Source organism: Marmota flaviventris, chromosome 14 (genome assembly GCF_047511675.1).
Source record: "Marmota flaviventris isolate mMarFla1 chromosome 14, mMarFla1.hap1, whole genome shotgun sequence".
NCBI classification, from domain to species: Eukaryota; Metazoa; Chordata; class Mammalia; order Rodentia; family Sciuridae; genus Marmota; species Marmota flaviventris.
Genome location: NC_092511.1, coordinates 82352899 through 82373725, shown reverse-complemented (window position 1 = coordinate 82373725; position 20827 = coordinate 82352899). Strand labels below are relative to the sequence as shown.

Genomic DNA, 20827 nt, shown 5'->3' with positions numbered 1-20827 from the left:
GAGTTGTTAACTTTCAAATGTTTGTTTGGGGCAGGGGTGTGGCTCCGTGTGGAGCATTTTCCAGTATGTGTGAGTCCCTGGGTTCCAGCCCCAATACCTCAAAACTCCAGCAGAACTACCCCAAAATGTCCATTTTTTATATGATTTTCACACTGTGTGTGGTATTGTCACAGGAGATTTATTTAAAACACATGCCTAAAGGTGCAGAAGCCACACCTGAAAGAAACTGGGAGTAAAGTGCACAGGTGAGCACCACAAGTGTCTCTGGGCAGTGGCTTCCCAGTCCCACAGTTAGCCTGCATCATGCTTCACCTGAGCTGGTGTCACTGTTGAGAGAAGGTCTCTGAGCTCAGACCTGAAATTCCCAGAGGGTGGGCGGGGCCTGGGGGGTGGCCTGAACCTCAGAAGCCAGGATGGAGCCACAAGCCATTCATCAGCCTTCCCCAGCAGAGCTGATCGTGTCCTTCTACCTGTGGTCCACAGGGCCATGGGGGAGGTGGCCAGCCTCCTCCTGGCCCTTTCTTCAGTGGCCACTGGATGCTGGCTTGTGAGTTCCTGCTTGCTGGCTCTGTGTCCTTCCAGAGGCTCACACATTTGTGCTTCTGGCAGTGAGGGAAGAGACCAAGCAGGGGCCTGAGCTGGTGGGGTGGGAGGCTCCAAGTGGCCCTAGGCCCACAGTGGCTTTCCTTCCTCAGATTTTGCTGGCGTGATTTGACAGACGCTGCCTGAGGCTGCCTGGTGGAGGCACACCTGGCCTCTGGAGGCTCTGGAGGCTGTGCCTGGCTGAGCCTTGGGTGCCTGGGCTGACCTGCTCCCTTTGGTGCTTCTGCAGCTGCATTTGTTGAAAATACAGACCCAGGTGTTCAGGTGGAGGCCCCAGGGGACCAGGACCTGATTTGCCCACCTGGGGGACACTTCTGCCTTGCCCACCTGCACCTTCCTGCCTGTTGGCCTCAGATACCTTGGGCTCTGGATTTCTGGTTTCCCTGCTCCATGAGGTTTAACTGAATGGGCCTGGATGAGGCGGGGTTCCAGGGTATATGGGTGACCCTGTGCTGTCTGAAGGAGTCATGTCCCTACAGGGAGTGGCCTCAGGACCTTCTGTAGATGCCATAGAGGACATACCTGGTGAACAGGCAGCTTCCCAGTGCCTTCCCAGCAAGAGGAGAATGGAGGGGGCTGCTCTGTGCGAGGTCTTGGACACCTTCACGGCAGACAATGAGCAGGTAGTCTGTGTTTCTGGCTGCAGAGCCTCCTGCCAGCCCCAGCCAGCCAGTCACCCTCATACCTCCACTGAGAGGGCAGAGCTGGGAGCTAAGCCATTTGTGAGGCATCTGCACCCACTCTGGTTTTGGTCTTTGTGGCAGGTCATTTTGGGGGTGCCATCTTTTTGTTCTGTGCTGCACATCCTGCCTGCCCACCCTGACTCCCAGCTGTTATTTCTTGTGAAAGTCCATCCTTTTACATCCACTGGCCACACCAGGGCTCTTCTCACAAGGCAGGTGCTGTCCAAGCTGGGCCTGTGCCCATCAGCAGGCTGTGCTTGAAATACCAGTGGTGTGGCAGGAAGCTTGGTGTCTGCTCCTTGGGGTTCAGATCCTGAACATTGGTTCAGGTGAGTTCAACTCCAGAGCATTGGTTGGGTGTGTTCCAGGTTCACTATAACATGTGAAGAGAAGCTCGCTTGTCTTATGAAGGTGCTGTGCACATGAGGAAAGCAGGGCTGCTTCACTCCTGCACGGGGATGCTGTGACTCCCAAAGAGCTGTGGCTGTTTCTGAGTACCATGGTCACACACCATTTCACATGAATTAAATGAGCAGCTGCTGCACATGGGTTGGTCAGGGCCCTGGTGAGTTTGGAGGCCCGGTATGGACCTTCCTTCAGAAGCACCCTTCAAAGACAGTTCCAGCCACTGCAGTTCTTTCCATTAGCGATTCAGATTATACTTGTATTGGAAATCAGCAACCTACTGCTGCCCAGGTATGGCCAAAGGAGTCTGGGTCCACAGGGGTGCTGTCACTTGCCATCACCCCTGCCCTGGCAGTTGTCTTCCAGGAACTGTTTGGAGTCCCTCCGAGCGTCTTCCCTGGGCCACCCCTGCAATTCCTGTGGTCTCCACACTGCTGTGTCATGAAGAGTACAGCCAGGCCCTCCTTGGGGCACCTGCGAGCCGCACCCCAGCATGCCTGCCCTCTTAAGGGCCTGCTGCTGAGTGCCTCCTTGTGACCACTCCCCTCCTAGAGGGAAGCTGGCAGTTATTTTAAGATCAAGGCAGAATGTGTGCTCTGATGGGCCTGGAGGGTCAGGACAGGCCACAGTGGGGTCCTCTGTGCCATGCAGTGACCTGCAAGTATCCACAAGAGGCTGGCATCCATTTTATCTGACAGTTGGGACATTGGTTATCTGGACTTTGTTTTCGTTTCTGTAAGGAGAAAACAACCTAATCTGAGGTTTGATTATTTGAACCATTAGAAATCTTTTGGTTGCAAATTACCAAAAATGCAACTCAAACTGGTTAACTGAAATTTATTGCTCAGATGACCAATAAATCCTGAGGCTGTAGATGAGGCTCAACTAGGCAACTGGATGGTAGCTGTGAAGTCCAGGTGCGGCTCTGCCTGCCTGCACTGCCTCTTTACCTTTCTGGCCAGTGTCTCTAGTCCTCCATACCATCCTGCCCCTTGGTCACATAATGGTGTCCACAGCTCCCTGCCCCACTGCTTCATCCAGGGGACAAAGGATGCTCCTTCAGAACAGAGGGAAAGCTTTCCCCTCAAACCTTGGCTCTGACTGGCTCTCCAGCCTGGCCCTCAACCTGCTGTGGCCCTGAGGTGGAAATCAGTGGTTGAAGGAGCCCACAGGGCTGACCCCGGGGCTGGAGCAGAGCTGATTCCACTTGCTTTGCAGGGTGCAGGGTGAGAACAGGGAGGTGTAGGGACCTTTCCCAGGGAAAGGGAGGAGGTGGGGCACTGATCACATGGGTCCCACACTCACCCTGGGCCTGGTGCTGTCAGCAGGTGGCCCTAAAGTGCCTCTGTGCATATTGACACAGCCCCAGTCCCCTGCTAAGCCAGACAGCTTTCCAGGGCTCTTGAGATGCTTTGTCCCTCTGGGTCATCCTCATGGTGACCTGTGATGTAGGGACATCTGTCCCATGTAACAGATGGGGAAACTAAGGGACCTGATGTAAGCCACCAGGGTCACCTGGCCAGCGTGGTGTTTGGTGAGGCTGGATGTGACTGTGCTGCAGTCTGTGGGCTGGAGGCAGCTGCAGGTCTAGGGCAGTGGGATGCTCTCCAGGGCTCAGCGCAGCACAGCGGCCATGGCATCTGCAAGAAGGTTGGTGCGGCACCCTTTCCCTTGGCTCCCTGACCAACCCCCTTGCCAGCTGGCCCATCTTCACATAGTGGCTAGATCCTCTTATTGTTTTTAAAAATTATTTATTTATTTATTTATTTATTTATTTATTTATTTATTTATTTATAGCAGAGATTGAAGCCAGAGATGCTTTTACCTCTAAGCCACATCCCCAGCCCTTTTTATGTTTCATTCATATATATATGTATATATTTAGTTGTAGATGAACACAATACCTTTATTTTATTTATGTATCTGGTGCTGATGATCGAACTCAGTGCCTCATTCATATGAGGCAAGCGTTCCACCACTGAGCTATAAACCCAGCCCTGCATTTTATTTTGAGACAGGTCCTCACTAAGTTGCCGAGGGCCTCATCAAGTTGTTAAAGTTGGCCTTGAACTGGCAATCCTCCTGCCTCTGCCTCCTGTGTCACTGGGATTATTGGTGTGTGCCACCACCCCTGGCTCCCATTGCTCCTGTTAGTGGAAGCCTATCCCTAAACGCTACCTGTCATATTGTCTGCACAAACAAGGAAGCTGATCTGGAAAGGTGCATCAGGTGGATGTCCCTGCCAAGAGGCCCTCCCACAGCAAACCTCTGGTAGCCATGTTGCTGGAAGGATGTGCCCAGCAGCTGCCAGGGACGAGGCCTCATTGTCCTCATTGAAGCCCCCCCCTGGCTCCTTACAGCCCTTACCTGCTACAGGGATGAGCCAGCTGGCCCTGGGGGTTTGGGGAACACAAAGCACCCACCTGTCAGCTTCTTTCCCTTGGGCCTCCATAGGCAGCTTCACTGCCCACCTGCCCTTGGCATTCATGTCCCACTGCCTACTTTCATGAGGACTCACCTTCGCTGTCTGTGTTGCTGGCCTGTCACTATCCCTGAAGCTGCACCCCCTTGTTGATGTTGAAGTCTCTCCAGTCCTTGTGTGGACCACGCCCTGGGACTTAGCCTCTCTACACTTCTGTATAGGCCTTGGCCTCCTGCCCATGGCCTACTCTGTCACCTCAGTCTTGATGTTCCACCTGTCCTAAGGCAGAGGCCTATAGCAGGTGTTTGCTGAGGAGGCGGAGTGACTTTCCCAAGCCTACCTGTCCTCACTCACCCTGGCTTCTGGCTCCTCTGTGCCTGTGTCCTGCTGTGTCCCACCCAGAGGTGCCCTGGTCCAGTTGTTCTGCACTCAGTGCTGCCCCCAGGTGCTGCTGCAGTCACTGCCTGTGTCCAGGCCCTACTCACCTCCAGATCTGCTGCTTTTACTGGGTGAGGGTGGTGAGCAGGCCTGAGCTTCAGGGGGTCTTCCTGTGCTGGACATTGGCTTCTATTCTAGGTGAGCAGGAAGCCTAGGGAGGAAGGGCTCGTCTTTGTGCACAAAGACCTATAAGTCCTTGCCGCGGAGATCAGGCTGGGTTAGAGCTTCTGCATCTTCCAGACTCAGCCTGTGCTGCCACCTTCTCCAGGAAGCCTCTGAGTCAGGGTGGCCTATGACCTCCCACCATGCCCTCCTGGCTGGATTTTTTCTTGGCATGTTGCATAATGCATCTTAACCTGCCTCCATCACGCTGCCAATGTCATAGGACAGGACCCTGTTGTGCCCTTATGCCCGCATGCTCCTTGTGCCTCACAGAGGCCCAGGTCACTCAGTGGCTCAGTGTGGAGGCAGCACCACTTGGGTTAAGCGCTGACATTTCAGGGACTCTGGGAAGGGCTGAGGGGGTGTGTCCCTCCCCAAGCCTGTGCTGGTCAGCATCTTCTTGGAACCATCAGGATGCTGTTGGAGACCATTAAGGTTAGGGATCCCAGATCTGTCTAGTCAGTCTCAGAGGCTTCCAGGGCACCCTGAGGTTTCATAGAGGGGATCACCAGTTGCTACACTATCTCATGCTCACGACTGCGCCTGGGCTGGCAGCATGGGCCTCCAGGTAGCCTGTGAAAATGAGGACCCTGGGGCCCATCCAGACTGCTGAGTCACTGCACATGTTAAAAACATCTTGGATGATTTGGTTGCCCTTGGGAGATGAAAAAGTTTCTTAAATCTCCTTTCTCATGTGAGACCCTGGTTCTCATCCTCAGTACCATGAAGAGAAAAAATCTCTTAAGCCCTGTCTTTCTATTTCACACAGTGGACGCTGACTCCCAGTCAGGCTAGGAGCCCTCTGTGTGCCTGGGGGGCTGTTGTGGGCATCTGGACAGTTCTGCAGGAAGGTCAGCTAGGATTCTTGGGGAAGCTGCAGACTGACACAGAAGGAGGCCGCACATTCCAGACACAGACGTACTCAAGTTCTTCCCTTTTCCTGATGTCTTAACCCCAGGAGTGGGGGCCCTGGGGCAAGTACAGGTCCACTCCCAGCTGTTCTGGGTGGCAGGGCCTCGCCACATACAGCCAGGGCTTGGGATTTATGAACCAGTTGCCTTCAGTGGCCCATCAGCACTTCCTCTAGAGCATCATAGCCCTTTCATTCTGGGTGAGCAGGAGGCTCTCTGTTCCTCAGTACTCTGCAGTCTCCTCCTCTTCTTTATTCTGGTTTTCCTGCTTGTGACACATACGATGAAGAGTGTCACATGGACAGCCCGTGAATGTTGTAGTGTCCTAGAGTGATCTCGCAGTGACATCCTCAGCCACTGCCTGCGAGGCTCTCTGCCTGGCCTCTTGCTCCTTGGTCCCCCACCCCCGACCCTTGGTTTCTTAATTAAGTTCTATCCCTCATAAAGAAGTTGCAGGGATGATAGATGTAAGTGGTTCAGCAGAGCTAAGCTTGCTGTACTAAAGAAATTGGGGGCGGGGAAATGGGAGGGAAACATGGGACAGGTTGTAGTAAACCTAAGAAGATTGGTATGTCTTTCCTGTTTAGAGCAAAAGGAAGAAAAGGAGGAAGAATCAGGACACGACTGCTTCCTCAGAACAGGGTTCCTTGGCTCCATCATCTTCCATTCCCCAGAGTCCAAATTCACCTTCACACCCCTGGTCCCAGGACGCAGCCCTGGCCCAAAGCCAAGCCCCGCATGCTGGTCCAGCTGGCCAGTGCAGGGGTGCAGCCTTAGGAGATGTGTCTCAGAACAGGCCAGCACTCCAGGACCACAGGAAAGAAATGGATCTCCATACTTCCACGCCCTCTGGGGACAGGGGCCTCTCCCAGAAGGTGTCTGGGCTGCCCACCTCTACCTGCGAAGCCCACTGTAAGGCTGAAGATGCTGCCCAGGGGCTCCTGCTGCCTGAGTCCAAAGGGGACTCTGAGCCTCAGAAAGAAGCACAGAGGGCCAGGCAGCACACGGAGATCCCAGCTTCTGGGGTAAGTATTGGGGAATGGTGGCGGGGGCACAGGACGGGCCCTAGCACCTTTGGTGTGCCATGTGGGTGAGACAATGCTTCCTGTCTAGGAGGGCAGCTGGGACTTGCTCCCTGGGGGTGGGGGGCAGGAAGGGACTGTGGACCTCACACTCAAGTTTAAGGCCAATGCTGATCTTAAGCCCTTGGGACAGAGCAGCCTTTCATTTGTCTCTGTGGCTCAGGGAGTCTGGGGTCTTTATTTCCTCCAGGGAGTTGATGCTACAGCTGAGCCAGATAATCCAGTTAACAGGGCTGGGAAAGAAATGAAAGATAAGGTTCAGTCAACAAATGAGCTGCCGGCAAGTCCCCCTGCTTCCAAGGAACACTGCCAGGTACAGGTTTCCCACCAGGGTAGACCTGGGGGACACTGTTGGCCTTCCTGGCCATCCCTGCTGCAACCTGTCACCAGCCCATCTTCAGTCTGGTTATGTGGCACATGTTTGTGGAGAGCTAGGGACAGTGCAAAGGAGACCAAGCCTTCCTTCAGGGAGCTCACTTGCTGGAGGGGGGAAAACTGAGGCCAAACCAGGAACCAAGAAGTGAGATGGGAAAAAATAGAGTGTGGGGGGTACCAGGAGGATCCCCAGGAGTATGCTGGTTGGTGCCATGGGGGAAGGTGGCTCCTCAGCCAGGGAGGCTGGGTGAGGCTTCAAGGGAGGTGCTGGGGGAGCAGGGGCTAGAAGGAGTGAGGGGTGAGCTTTGGAGTCCCTGGGGACACATTCAGATGAAAGGATTGGCATGCCCAGGCCCGAGGGTGTCTTGTGCTGGCCTGCTCTCAGTGGAAGGAACTAGTGCGCTCAGGAGTGAGAGAGGGAGGAGGGCCCAGGCAAGGTTAGGGAAGGGTCCTGAGAGGCCATGGGAGTGGACTGGAAGGACTGGACAGTCCACCTGGGATGCTGTGAGATGCATGGCTGAGGGGCAGCCTTTCAGGCTGGGGCTTGGTTGCTCGTTTCAGGAGGGTGAGACCAAGGACGGGTTGGCTGCTCCTGGAGAAAAACCAGGTGAAAACAACTCAGAGCCCAAAGACCCAAGGAAGCCAGAAGGGAGTGACAAAAATTGCACAGCTGCTGTGACAAAGGAGAAGGAACAGAAGAATCAGAAAGCCAGTGCAAAGGCCATCCCCGTGAGGTACCAGGCCACCCCGCCCAGGGCCAGGGCACAGGGAGGCCATCCGTGCGTGTTGAGGGCCCCTATGATGAGTTCAGTCCAGAGGTTGCAGAGGAGGCAGGCTGGCCAGGCCGGGAACTCATACCCTCCTCTCCACTTCTTGGCCACTTGTGATGGGCAGCAGCCAGGGGTGAAAATTACCAGTAGAGAAAGAGGAGGTAGGTTGTCCAGGAGCCGTTGGTGACCACAGTGCTTCCTTCCCTCTTCCAGCTGGCTGAAGCCCGAGGAGGGGATCACTGTGCACTTCCATGCCATCATCCCCAAACATGTCACCTTCGACCCCAAGCTCCACACGGTGTTCATCAGGGGAGGAGAAGAGCTCGGACAGCCCAAGGGGAGTGATGCTTGCAAGATGTACTACATTGCGTGAGTCCCGGGTCCCCCAGCACCTTCAATGTGTGTTAGAGGTGATCAATGAGTCCCTGAGGTGGCCCTGCTTCCTGGGTGAGCGTGTGTTTGATACTCCCAGCATGCATTTCTTAGTATCGTTTTGCCATGGCTCTTTTTTCTGTCCTAACTGGAAACAAAGCCCTGCCCTGTTCTAGACATGCTGTCTTGGTCAGTGTTCTTTATAGCTTTAGGTCTGTGTTCTTGGTATTTGAGACCTAAATCTTCTGAGATAATACTTCCAGATAACTGGCCACTGGCTGGTATATTTTGATTTGCAGGGACTTACATGAGTACGGATCCCTCATCGAGGGCAGCGTTGTCATTCCCAGGCAGAGCCTGGATAGAGCCATTCCTTACAAGTACGTCCTTCACCGTGGCTTTAGCTGCAGCTCTGTGGAGTACGAGTACATCTACCAGCAGTCGCAGAAGGCGGGCGAGCACGTGAACCGCTGCCTGTGTGTCAAGTCCTCCCTCCTGTGCTCCAGAGGTAAAGGGCCTCTCCTGTGGCACCTGTGTCTTAGCCTGGGTGCTGCTCTGCGGAGCAGACTGCCTGGTCTGCATGGGTCCTCTGCTGTGCGCTGCCCCTGCTGTGGTTATGCAATAGAGAAAGTGGGAAGGAGAGAGGACAAAGCCAGAGGAAGGGTTGGGACTGTGGGCAGAGTGGGCCCCGGGTCCAGGGCAGATTTTGGGACAAAGCACGGAACAGGGAGTTGTTGGCTAGCCCTTCCTGGAGGCAGCCAGGTGGTGACCGGAAGCAGAACAATGTGTTGAGAGCCTCCCTGTGGGCCTCTGTTATTTGTCCTTGTCACATATGGTGGCACTTGGGTGGCTTCCATATTCGACCAGCTGAATCTTTGGAAAGAACCCGCTGCCCCTCTTCAGGCCCTCTGGCAGCTCTTTGTCTGTGACCCTGTCTGCAGCTACTGGTTGTCCAGGCCTGCCTGGGCACCCAGCCAGGTCCTCAGCTCCCCCCAGGGCCTAGGATTTAAAAAAAAAATGTTTTCTGGGTTGACCTCAAGCACCTGGGCTCCAGGGGTCCCCCTGCCTCATCCTCTTGAGTGGCTACAGGTGCACCAGGACACCTGACTATGCACGTAATTTTTAATAACAATAGTGTACTCTGAGGACTTCAGCTTTGAGTCCAGACTGGATTTCATCAGATAATTCCACAAGCAAAGATGGAGTTTCTGCTCTGACAAGTCCCACAAAGCGAGGGGCTGGAGTAGGGTCAGGAGCAGCTCCAGAGGAGGCCATGCCTGAATTAGCATATGAACCCTGGCCAACTGTCACCTGGCAGGGACAGGGTAGAGCTGCGGTGGCAGGGCCAACCAATGGGACAGCAGTGTGCACAGCGCCTGCTTTGGGCCTCAGGAGTCCTGCTCAGCATCTGTTTTAATATTTCACTGCTACTTGTGTGTGTCTTTCTACACAGAGGGCTTTTTTTGGTACCAGGGTTTGGAACCCAAGGGTGCTTTACCACTGAGCCATGTCCCCAGGCCTTTTTATTTTGTATTTTAAGATGGGATCTCCCTAAGTAGCTTAGGGCCTCCTAAGTTGCTAAGACTGGCCTCAAACTTGCAGTCTTCCTGCTTCTGCCTCTGGAGTCCATAGGATTACAGGCAGGCATCATTGTGCCCATCATTGTGTCTCTGTCCATCTTATAAGTTTTCAGTCTTTTTTTTTTTTTCTTTTCTTTCTTTCTTTTTTCTTTTTATTTTTTCTGACAGTGCTGGGGATGGAACCCAGGGCCTGTGCATGCTAGGCAAGCGCTCTACCCTGAGCTAGATCCCCAGCTCTTTTATTCATTTTTAAATTTTAAATCAGGTTTTGCTAAGTTGCCCAGGCTACCCTCAAATTTTGATTCTCCCGCTTCAGCCACCTAAATTGCCTGGAGTACAGCCATGCACCATGGTGCTTGGCTAACCACTTTTGTTTTCTAATTATTTTACAGTTAACATCACTGGGTTTTCTAGATCTATAATTGTGTCTCTTGCAGGTGGATCTCAGAGCAGACTTGAATTCAGCCCTTTCCCTGTAGTGGGCACCTGCTAGTGGCTCTGTGTCTGCTGGGTAATCTGCACCATCCTCTTTGGGGTGGGGGTTGCTGTTCCCAGTATGTACCCTGAAGTCATTTATCAGAACAGGACTCAGTTGCTAGTGAGAGATGTAGTTTTAGTATAAATTTTTTTAGTGTAATTTTTTAAATTTATCTATGACAGAAGAATGCATTACAATTCTTATTACATATATAGAGAACACAATTTTTCATAACTCTGGCTATATAAATAGTATACTCACACCAATTCGTGTCTTCATACATGTACTTTGGATAGTAATGATCACCACATTCCACCATCATTAATTACCCCATGCCCCCTTCTTTAGTTATAAATGTTTAACCTGCATATGGTCATGTTTAAAGCTTTTACTAGGCTTGCTGAACTGCATTGCTAAACAGAGACTTGGTTTTAAGCTCATCACTGTGGGTTTTCTAGGATTTCTGTCTCTAGAGGTATGGCCATGGTAGCTGATGGAGTGAGTTCTGATCACCTCAGTTTTCCAGAGTCCTCTTGTTTTCCTTCCTTCCTTTTATCCTCTGACTATGCTCCCCTAATTCTGTTTATTTTTTAGACAGGGCCTCCCTAAGTTGCTGAAACTGACCTCTAACTTGTGATTCTCCTGCTTGAGACTCCTAAGGCACTGGCATTACATGTGCCACTGTGCCTGCTCCTCCCCTGTGTTTCTGTCTTCCTAGGTGGTACCTTGGGTTGGTGGGTTTTGAGATCTTAAATGTGACTTTTTTCTTGCTGTCACCCATAGACTGGCATCAATATGATGACATAATTTGCATGAAGCCTCCTGGGGCCTTCCAGAAATTTCAGAACCTCTTCACTAATAAGATGAAGAAGGAGCTGGTGAAGGAGAAGAAATTAGCAGCTGCAATCATGCTGGGCCGCATCTTTAGCAACCTCCAGACCTGGAACCTCGTCAACCTGCAGAACTTCTTCACCCAGTTCCGGCAGTTTTATCATGTTGTCCAAGAGCCTATGATTTACGAAGGGAAAGCACAGCCCTGGTATAGCCTGGGCCTCGGAGAGGAAGAGGTATCAGATGTCCCCCGGTTACCAGCAGCTCTGGTGTGGGTGGGCAGGGTCCCCTGACCTACTACAGGTAGTGAGACCCTGTGACTGACTGGGGCAGCTGCAGAGGGGGCAGGAGGATCTTTCCATCCCTTCTTTTCCTGCTCCACCTCTTGGGAATCCCTCGCCCCCACATCCCTCCTCCTGATTGTACCTCTGAGCCTCACTCCCAGCACTGATCTTGAGTTCTTTCAAGGCCTAGGCAGAGTTGAAAGAAAGGTTGGAGTCCATCATTGCCCCTTCAGCCACACTGTGGCTTGGAGACAGAGATGGTGCTCTCTCTGAGTTCGACATTGAGCTCTCAAGAGCATCCAGGGGTCTCCCAGACCCACCTCACTGCGGGGTTTGGGACTGATCATGTGCTTCTGCTGTCCCAGAACCTCAGTGTGCCTGGGAGTTGGGGAGGCGAGGGAGGTGGGGCCCTCCCCAGAACTCCCCTGCCTCAGGGCCTTGATCCCCTGCCCAAGGGTTCTCCAGCCTCCAGGGCATACACTCCATGGCTGTGCCTCTTCTTTCCCCTGCATCAGGTGAAGGAACACCTGTGGGAGTGTTTGAAAAAGCAGATTGAACCGTTTCTGAAAGGAAAGAGTGGGGATGCCCTGCCTGAAGGCTGGCCTGTGAGGAGCAGACTGAGGATGGGCCTGGTCCTCCTTTTCCTGGTGGAAAATGCCAGACTCTGCTTGTCGGAAGGTGACTTGACCTTACTATGCTCCATCCTCTGCCCCAGCACCTGTTCTCCAGATGTTCTACACAGTGAACTCCACCACATCCTGGGCACATCTGAGAGGTATCCTAGTTGTTCCTTTTTTTTCTTGGTTAGAGGTTTCATAGCCATTTATCATGATTTTTATCTGGTTATAGAGATAAGTGCTTGTTAGAGAAAGTCTGAGCACACACCGGGGAAAAATAAAACCGCAGTCATGTCACCACTTGCTCTTGTCACTTTCGTGGCATGTGTGTCATTGCTAGTTTTGTTAAATTCTGTGTTCTCCTGAATACCTTGGCTTCAAAAAGCTTCAAAGGGCCAGGAACCATGGCGGCACTGTCATCCCAGCTACTTGGGAGGCTGAGGCAGGAGGGTTGCTTGAGCCCAAAAGCTTACGGCCAGCCTGGGCAACTTAGTGGAACCCCAACTGGAAAAAATAAATGAGTAATATAAAGTACATGACAGAGTGCTCCTGGGGGCCCCTCCTCTGCCCACTCAGCACGCCTTAGCACTGGGGCCCAGGCCTGCCTGCAGGTGTCACCTAGGAAAGCTGCAGAACCCACAGGGATGCTGTCCCTGCTGCTCCACCTGTGCTGGTAGCTCTGGAAGCACACTGCCCCTGCTGGGTTAGCCATGGCCTTTTATGTGGTTGAGGAGACCTCTTCTGAGCTGCTGTGCTCAGAGGATCAGGGTCTCTTCTGCTTCTGTTTGGATTGAGCTTGGGTGACATCAGGTGGCCTTTTCTGAGCTCTTAGCACCTGTGGGTTTCCTAAGTTTTAAAGACCCAGGTAGTTGCTGTGCCCTCTGTGAAAGGGTGACAGTGGCTAGGAAATCTACAAACAGCTATGCGAGGGTGTGAGAGAAGGAAGAAGCGTCTATTTCTGCACCTGTGGGACACACACCATGTGTTGTTCCTTTTAAAAAGTGGCTTTGTAGCTGGGCACAGTAGCACATGCCTGTAATCCCTCAGACTCAGGAAGTTGAGACAGGAGGACCACAAGTTCAAGGATAGTCTCAGCAACTTAGAGAGGCCATGTCTCAAAATAAAAAAGGTTGGAGATGTAGCTTAGTGGTAGAGTGTCCCTGGGTTCAATCGCAGTTTTTTTTTTTAAGTTTGCTTTGTGTTTAGGTCTATCATCGCCAGACTACCTGGTTCAAATCCTAGGCCCTGTGTGAATTTCTTGGCTGGAAACAGAGGGCCCCAATTCCTCAGCTGTGTGGTGTGGGTGGATATGACCCCAGTGGGAGTCTGTTGGGATTCGTGATGTCTTGGTGCACTGGGATCAATCCCAGTGCTGCCAGGTCACTTTTCCCTCTTGTCTCCCTGTGTTTCCCGGTCTGAGACTCGGTCTAGGTGTGCCATACCTTGGAATAATGATTCTGCTGGATACAAGTAGCTTTCCTTTCCCTCCTGGGACATCAGACCTCAGAGCAGGTCGGACACAGCCAACCACAGCTCACATGAGGTCTTGGTTCCCTTCCAGATGGCAAGAGTACTTGGTCAACCTGTGCCAGAGGTGCATAAATGCAAGAGTTGTCGACTGGCTGGGCATCCTCCCTGTCCTACACTACTGTATGCAGCTGGCCCCTCCAAGAAAGGACTTTGTGAGCCAGCCTGAGGACATCTGGGCTAGCCTCAAGGGAATCTCCTTCTTTCAGTTTCAGGAAAAATGGCTAAATGAGTAAGTTGTAAAGCTGTATTTATATCAGCGCATCTTGGAATAATGATTCTTTAGCACTTTGCCACTGAGCTACATCCCCAGTCCTTTCTTAAATTTTCAATTTTTGAGACAGGTCTTGCTAAGTTGCCTGGCCTGGCCTGAACTTGTGATCCTCCTGTCTCTGTATCAACTGGGATCACAGGGATGGCCACTGCGCTGGGCAGTCTTTCTTGTATAACTGTATTAATGTATATTTACTCATTTGTGTGACAGACACTTAGCACCTCTGTGTGTCCCAGGACACAACCCCCAGTACTGCAAACCTTAAGTTCATGGCCTCTGACCTTGCCTTTTGGCTGGAGTTGGGGGTGGTGAGTGTATTTTTGGTAGAGCTTAGAGCAAGATCCTCCTTTTGCTGGCCTTAAGGCTCAGGCCAGAGAACTGCCTGGGAGAAGCAGAGGACTTCCACAGTCTGCTCTCTGATGGTGAGAGTGGTGCGCTTCCCCGTGGGTGGGAGGCTCAGGCCTCATAGAGTGTGGAAGTCTTGGTGGGCAAGAGTACAGAGACAGTGACCATGGGCTCACTGGGCCCTGCACTATGTACAAGACAATGGCCATCCAGTGGGGAGAGGGACTGAAAATTGGAAAAGTCACTGTTCCCGAGACGTGGATGCATAGAGCTTGCTGAAGTCTGAAGAGGGAGATAGGAACCAGCTGCTATGGATGCTCAGATTCTGGCTTCTGCCAGGGGTACTGTGGCCCTGTGGTCAAAAGATGGAAAGTTTCCATGAACCCAGTCTCACTAAAGCTACTCTGCCTCATAACTCCTGACCTGAGAAGAAGCTGCTGCACACGGGAGGAATTAGGGTGTGAAACACATACACGGCCCGGGTGGGGGGATTCAGGGAGGGTGTTTGGAACAACCATGAGGGGGCTGGGATTATGACTCAGCTGTAGAGCACTCGCCTAGCACATGTGAGGCCCTGGGTTTGATTCTCAGCATCACATAACAATAAATAAATAAAATAAAGGTATTGGGTCTAACTACAATTGAAAAATAAATATATAAATATTTTTAAAAAAGAACAACTGGGAGGAGTATTGAAGAGGACCTTCAGAAAAAGTGGACAATCTGTCACAAACAGATGGGGAATTTCAGAAGATTAGTGGAAACCATAGGTATTAAGAAAATAGCTGAGTGGGAAGGCCACAGACAACACCTGGAGTGGGGATGGAGACTCTTCTTGATGGCTCAGCAGCAGCCTGGAGACAGCAGGGGGAAGGGGCCGAGAACTGGAGGACTGGGCAATAGAAATGTCATGCTCACACAGAGAAGTTGCAGATGGGAAAAGAAAAGAACAGAGCTTCTGAGGTCTGTGGGTGAAAACCAGGTGAGTAAAGAGGAGAAAGAGGCCAGAGGAAAAAGGGAGGATCGTTCTTGATTTTCCCAGGACAGAGAGCACCATCTCACAGAGCCTGCAGTCTCCAGGCAGAACAGGGGCAGGCCATTCACATCTGGCACAGTCAAGGCTGCAGGGCACCACAGAAAGACTTTCTCCAAGGCAGCTGGGGAAAAGACTCAGTGAGTCCAGGGGACTGTGGAAGGGTGAATGGAGGAGGGAGAGGTGGCATTGGTACAGAGTGCTCAGCCTTGGCAGGGAGGCAGGCTCAGTCACATGCTGCAGTGCAGACCTGTGCTGAGGACATTGAGCTAAAACACCAAAGCAGACCTCAGAAGGACAATTAGCATGTGATTCCACCCCTGAGGTCCCTAGCATCTTCATACTCAGAGAAAGAGTAGTGTGGCTTGCCAGAGGCTGGGGGAGGGGAGTTGGTCTTTAATGAGGATACAGTTTCAGTTTTGCAAGATGAAAAAAGTTCTAGAGTTTGGTTGTGTGACAATGTGATGTCATTGACACATTGTATATACTGGAGAATGGCTGAAATGGTAAAATTCAGGTTGAGCGTACTATCATTAAAAAAAATAACTTTTAAGCCAGGTAAGCCAGGTGTGGTGGCACAGTCCTGAAGTTCCAGAGACTCGGGAAACCAAGTCAAGTGGATCACAAGTTCAAGGCCAGCCTGAGCAACTTTAAATCTCAAAATAAGATTTAAGAAAGGGCCTTGGATGTGGCTCAGTTGTGCAGTGCCCCTAGGTTCACTCCCCATTACAAAAAAAAAATCATAATAGCAATAATTAACTTTTAAAAACCACTATCTAAAGTAATTCCAGGCATGATTTCCTGAAGTTAGCACTGTTATATTTTGGGGACCATGCCATTCTGTGTGGTGGAGGCCTTCCTGTGTACTGTAGGATGTCGAGCAGTGTACCTGGCCCCCACCTGGAAGGTGCTGCTGGTCTTGCCCCCTCCCCAGTTCTTAGAGGCATTTGTGTTTCCTGGTATTGCCAGGGCCCCCTGGTTGGTAGTGGGAGCTTGAACACCCCTGCCCCCACTGAGAACTGTGCTTGAGCAGGAGAAAGTGGACTCAGAGATGCAAAACTCCAAGCTAAATAAATGATAAATTGGAATACTAAGCAATATGTAAAAGCCAGAACAGGGCTGGGGCAGGGGCTGGGGCTGGGGATTAGTGACAGAGCACTTATCTAGCTTGGCTGGGGTCGTGGGTCCCATCTTCAACACCATAAAAAATAAAATAGTCAGAGCAGGATTCACAGAGGAATGGAGAACAAAGGTTTAAAGTATGACAAACCCGCAGTGTGGAGAATCAAATCCAATCCCACACCAAGAGCCTAAGAGGAGGAGCAGGCAGATCCATACCTCTGTGGAGCAAATGGCAGGAGAATAAATATGGTATGGACATTGGGGAGAAAGCTGTAGACCAGCCAAACCCAGGTAGCCCCCAGGGGCTTCAGTGCCCTGCACGGCAGGCCACATGCCTTTTTCAGATGTGCCTGTGGGCACATTCAACAAGACAGGCTGCATTCTGAGCTGGACCACTCTCAGTACCTTGAAGGTGCTGTAGTCCAAGGTTCCTAACCACAGCTGAACAGGTGGAAAATCCTTACATGCCTGGATGTGTTAACGGCATGCTGCTTCTAAATTACCTCATCTTGGAGTGAGGAAAGGTTCTTCAGAGAAGACATGGAAAGCGCAACCTACACAAGAAAAATTGTAGGAGGCTGGCTGCACTCGGTGGCAGAGGCCTGCCTAGCATGGGCAAGGCCCTGGGTTGCCTCCTCAACACCACACAAAAAAATTTTTAAATCCAATTTAAGAGAAGAGTATAAAACTTAAAATAAATCTGAATTAAACATGAAAGCAGCTTTGTACTCATTTCCACACACAGATAACTGCCATGTGTGGAGTGCCCTGTCCCCTTGCCCTCCCTGTCCACTGGGAGCCAGGTGCCGTCTTTAGGGATGAAGGCAGTGAGCTCAGTCGTTCTCATCTCCTCTCTATTTTTGGAAACTTTTGAAATGAAAGCTAAATAGAAATTATTTTCATTTGTTTGTTTGTTTGTTTATTTATTTATTTATTGGTGTCAAGGATTGAAAATCAAGGGTGCTCAACCACTGAGCCACATCCCTAACTCCTTTTTAATTACTTTTTGAGACAAGCCTCACTAAGTTGCTGAGGGTAGCTTTGAACTTGTGATCCTCCTGCCTCAGCCTCCTGAGTTGCTGGGATCACAGGTGTGCCACACACTTGGCTATTTTTTCAGTTTTCATTTGATTCACTCTGTATGTCTGGTTCCATGATGCATTGATATCATCTTTAAAATCTGAGCTTTGTGGACCTTCCCAGCTTTGCTTTTCCTTGTCTTGAGTCTGTTCAGTGCTCTCACTGCTGCCCTGGTCTCTGTCCCGGTTTCTTCATTCAGGAGCCAGTTTCTTGACTTCATGGAGAGCAGGAAGCAGTTGCTGTATATGGATGATTATCTCTTTCGATCCTGGTTCAGTTTGCTGCCTCTGGGAAGCCTGGTTCCCTATATGAAAAACTCCACTGAATACTTGAGTCTCATGCCTGCTCGGGTCCTGGACTGTTTTCTAGGGACTCACTACAGGCTGCAACGGCTTCAGAAGATCTCAAAGATCTCAGAAGATCTCTTGGAGGTTTGTGGTTGGGAATTGGGTGTCAGGTCCTTGCTTAGTAAAAGCGGGTTACAAACTGAACATTGAATGCTTGTGGGTCTTCTGTCCTGAAGGGAAGTTGGGGGAAGTGCTGAGAAATAGTCAGAGAATTGCTGAAATAAGAAGTCATTATTTCTTAGGGTTAAAGTTTGAATTCCCAGAGTAGATTCTGGTTTAGTAAATAGAGCACAAGACAACAGTAGCCATTTGTTATTTATGACTGTTAGAAGGTGCTGTTAACGTCACATGTTTCATAGTTGCTGTCTTTCCTTTTATACTTTTTGAGGTAAAGAAAATGGTATAAGGACTTGGGAATCAGTTTAACAAAAGAGGTGAAAGACCTCAACAATGAAAACTACAAAACACTAAAAAAAGAAATTGAAGAAGACCTTAGAAGATGGGAAGATCTCCCATGCTCCTGGATAGGCAGAATTAATATTGTCAAAATGGCCATATTACCCAAAGCAGTATACAGATTGAATGCAATTCCAATTAAAATTCCTATGTCTCTCCTCATAGAAATAGAAAAAGCAATAATGAAATTTATTTGGAAAAATAAGCAACTCAGAATAGCCAAATCAATCCTTAGTAAGAAAAGTAAAGCAGGATGCATCACAATACCAGACCTTAAACTATACCACAAAGCCATAGTAACAAAATCAGCAAGATATTGACACCAAAATAGACATGTAGACCGATGGTACAGAATACAAGACATAGAGACAAACCCACATAAATATAGTTATCTCACACTAGACAAGGCACCAAAAACAAACATTGGAGAAGAGATAGCCTCTTCAACAAATGGTCTGGGAAAACTGGAAATCCATATGCAACAAAATGAAATTAAATCCCTATCTCTCACCATGCACAAAACTCAACTCAAAGTGGATCAAGAACCTAGGAATTAGACCAGAGACCCTGCACCTAATAGAGGAAGGAGTAGGCCCAAATCTTCATCACATCAGATTAGGCCCTGATTTCCTTAATAAGACCTCTAAAGCATAAATTACAAAATCAAGAATCAATAAATGGGATGGATTCAAATTAAAAAGCTTCTTCTCAGCAAAAGAAACAATTAGTGAGGTGAACAAAGCCTACGTTTTGGGAGCAAATTTTTTTTTTTTTTTTTTAATTTTTTATTGTTGGCTGTTCAAAACATTACATAGTTCTTGATATATCATATTTCACAATTTGATTCAAGTGGGTTATGAGCTCCCATTTTTACCCCATATACAGATTGCAGAATCACATCAGTTGCACATCCATTGATTTACATATTGCCATACTAGTGTCTGTTGTATTTTGCTGCCTTTCCTATCCTCTACTATCCCCCCTCCCCTCCCCTCCCCTCCCCTCTTCTCTCTCTGCCCCCTCTACTGACATTCGTTTGTCCCCCTTGTATTATTTTTCCCCTTCCCCTCACTTCCTCTTGTATGTACTTTTGTATAACTCTGAGGGTCTCCTTCCATTTCCATGCATTTTCCCTTCTCTCTCCCTTTCCCTCCCACCTCTCATCCCTGCTTAATGTTAATCTTCTTCTCATGCTCTTCGACCCTACTCTGTTCTTAGTTACTCTCCTTATATCAAAGAAGACATTTGGCATTTGTTTTTTAGGGATTGGCTAGCTTCACTTAGCATAATCTGCTCTAATGCCATCCATTTCCCTGTAAATTCTATGATTTTGTCATTTTTTAATGCAGAGTAATACTCCATTGTGTATAAATGCCACATTTTTTTTATCCATTCATCCATTGAAGGGCATCTAGGTTGGTTCCACAGTCTAGCTATTGTGAATTGTGCTGCTATGAACATCGATGTAGCAGTGTCCCTGTAGCATGCTCTTTTTAGGTCTTTAGGGAATAGACCAAGAAGGGGAATAGCTGGGTCAAATGGTGGCTCCATTCCCAGCTTTCCAAGAAATCTCCATACTGCTTTCCAAATTGGCTGCACCAATTTGCAGTCCCACCAGCAATGTACAAGTGTACCCTTTTCCCCACATCCTCGCCAGCACTTGTTGTTGTTTGACTTCATAATGGCTGCCAATCTAACTGGAGTGAGATGGTATCTTAGGGTGGTTTTGATTTGCATTTCTCTGACTGCTAGAGATGGTGAGCATTTTTCCATGTACTTGTTGATTGATTGTATGTCCTCCTCTGAGAAGTGTCTGTTCAGGTCCTTGGCCCATTTGTTGATTGGGTTGTTTGTTCTCTTATTGTCTAATTTTTTGAGTTCTTTGTATACTCTGGATATTAGGGCTCTATCTGAAGTGTGAGGAGTAAAGATTTGTTCCCAGGATGTAGGCTCTCTATTTACCTCTCTTATTGTTTCTCTTGCTGAGAAAAAACTTTTTAGTTTGAGTAAGTCCCATTTGTTGATTCTAGTTATTAACTTTTGTGCTATGGGTGTCCTATTGAGGAATTTGGAGCCCGACCCCACAGTATGTAGATTGTAGCCAACTTTTTCTTCTATCAGACGGCGTGTCTCTGATTTGATATCAAGCTCCTTGATCCATTTTGAATTAACTTTTGTGCATGGCGAGAGAAAGGGATTCAGTTTCATTTTGTTGCATATGGATTTCCAGTTTTCCCAGCACCATTTGTTGAAGATGCTATCCTTCCTCCATTGCATGCTTTTAGCCCCTTTATCAAATATAAGGTAGTTGTAGTTTTGTGGATTGGTTTCTGTGTCCTCTATTCTGTACCATTGGTCCACCCGCCTGTTTTGGTACCAGTACCATGCTGTTTTTGTTACTATTGCTCTGTAGTATAGTTTGAAGTCTGGTATCGCTGTACCGCCTGATTCACACTTCCTGCTTAGCATTGTTTTTGCTATTCTGGGTCTTTTATTTTTCCATATGAATTTCATGATTGCTTTCTCTATTTCTACAAGAAATGCCGTTGGGATTTTGATTGGCATTGCATTAAACCTATAGAGAACTTTTGGTAATATCGCCATTTTGATGATGTTAGTTCTGCCTATCC

At 49.6% G+C, this 20827-nt stretch overlaps 1 protein-coding gene across 3 annotated transcripts in view; it reads left to right on the top strand.

Moving 5' to 3' along the window:
• LOC114105519 (E3 ubiquitin-protein ligase RNF213-like) overlaps positions 1–20827 on the top strand; it is a 104452-nt gene that overhangs the window by 8316 nt on the left and 75309 nt on the right. For 2 of the 3 annotated variants that reach the window (XM_071601812.1, XM_071601811.1), the window contains 9 exons: positions 6212–6649; positions 6897–7019; positions 7643–7815; positions 8065–8220; positions 8523–8731; positions 11065–11348; positions 11912–12171; positions 13575–13772; positions 17594–17825. In XM_071601812.1, coding sequence (XP_071457913.1) covers positions 6449–6649; positions 6897–7019; positions 7643–7815; positions 8065–8220; positions 8523–8731; positions 11065–11348; positions 11912–12171; positions 13575–13772; positions 17594–17825 — 1836 coding nt within the window. In that variant the 5' untranslated portion in view covers positions 6212–6448. Of the gene's footprint in view, positions 1–6211; positions 6650–6896; positions 7020–7642; positions 7816–8064; positions 8221–8522; positions 8732–11064; positions 11349–11911; positions 12172–13574; positions 13773–17593; positions 17826–20827 lie in introns of those variants that run through there. The other variant, XM_071601813.1, reaches the window with a different exon arrangement.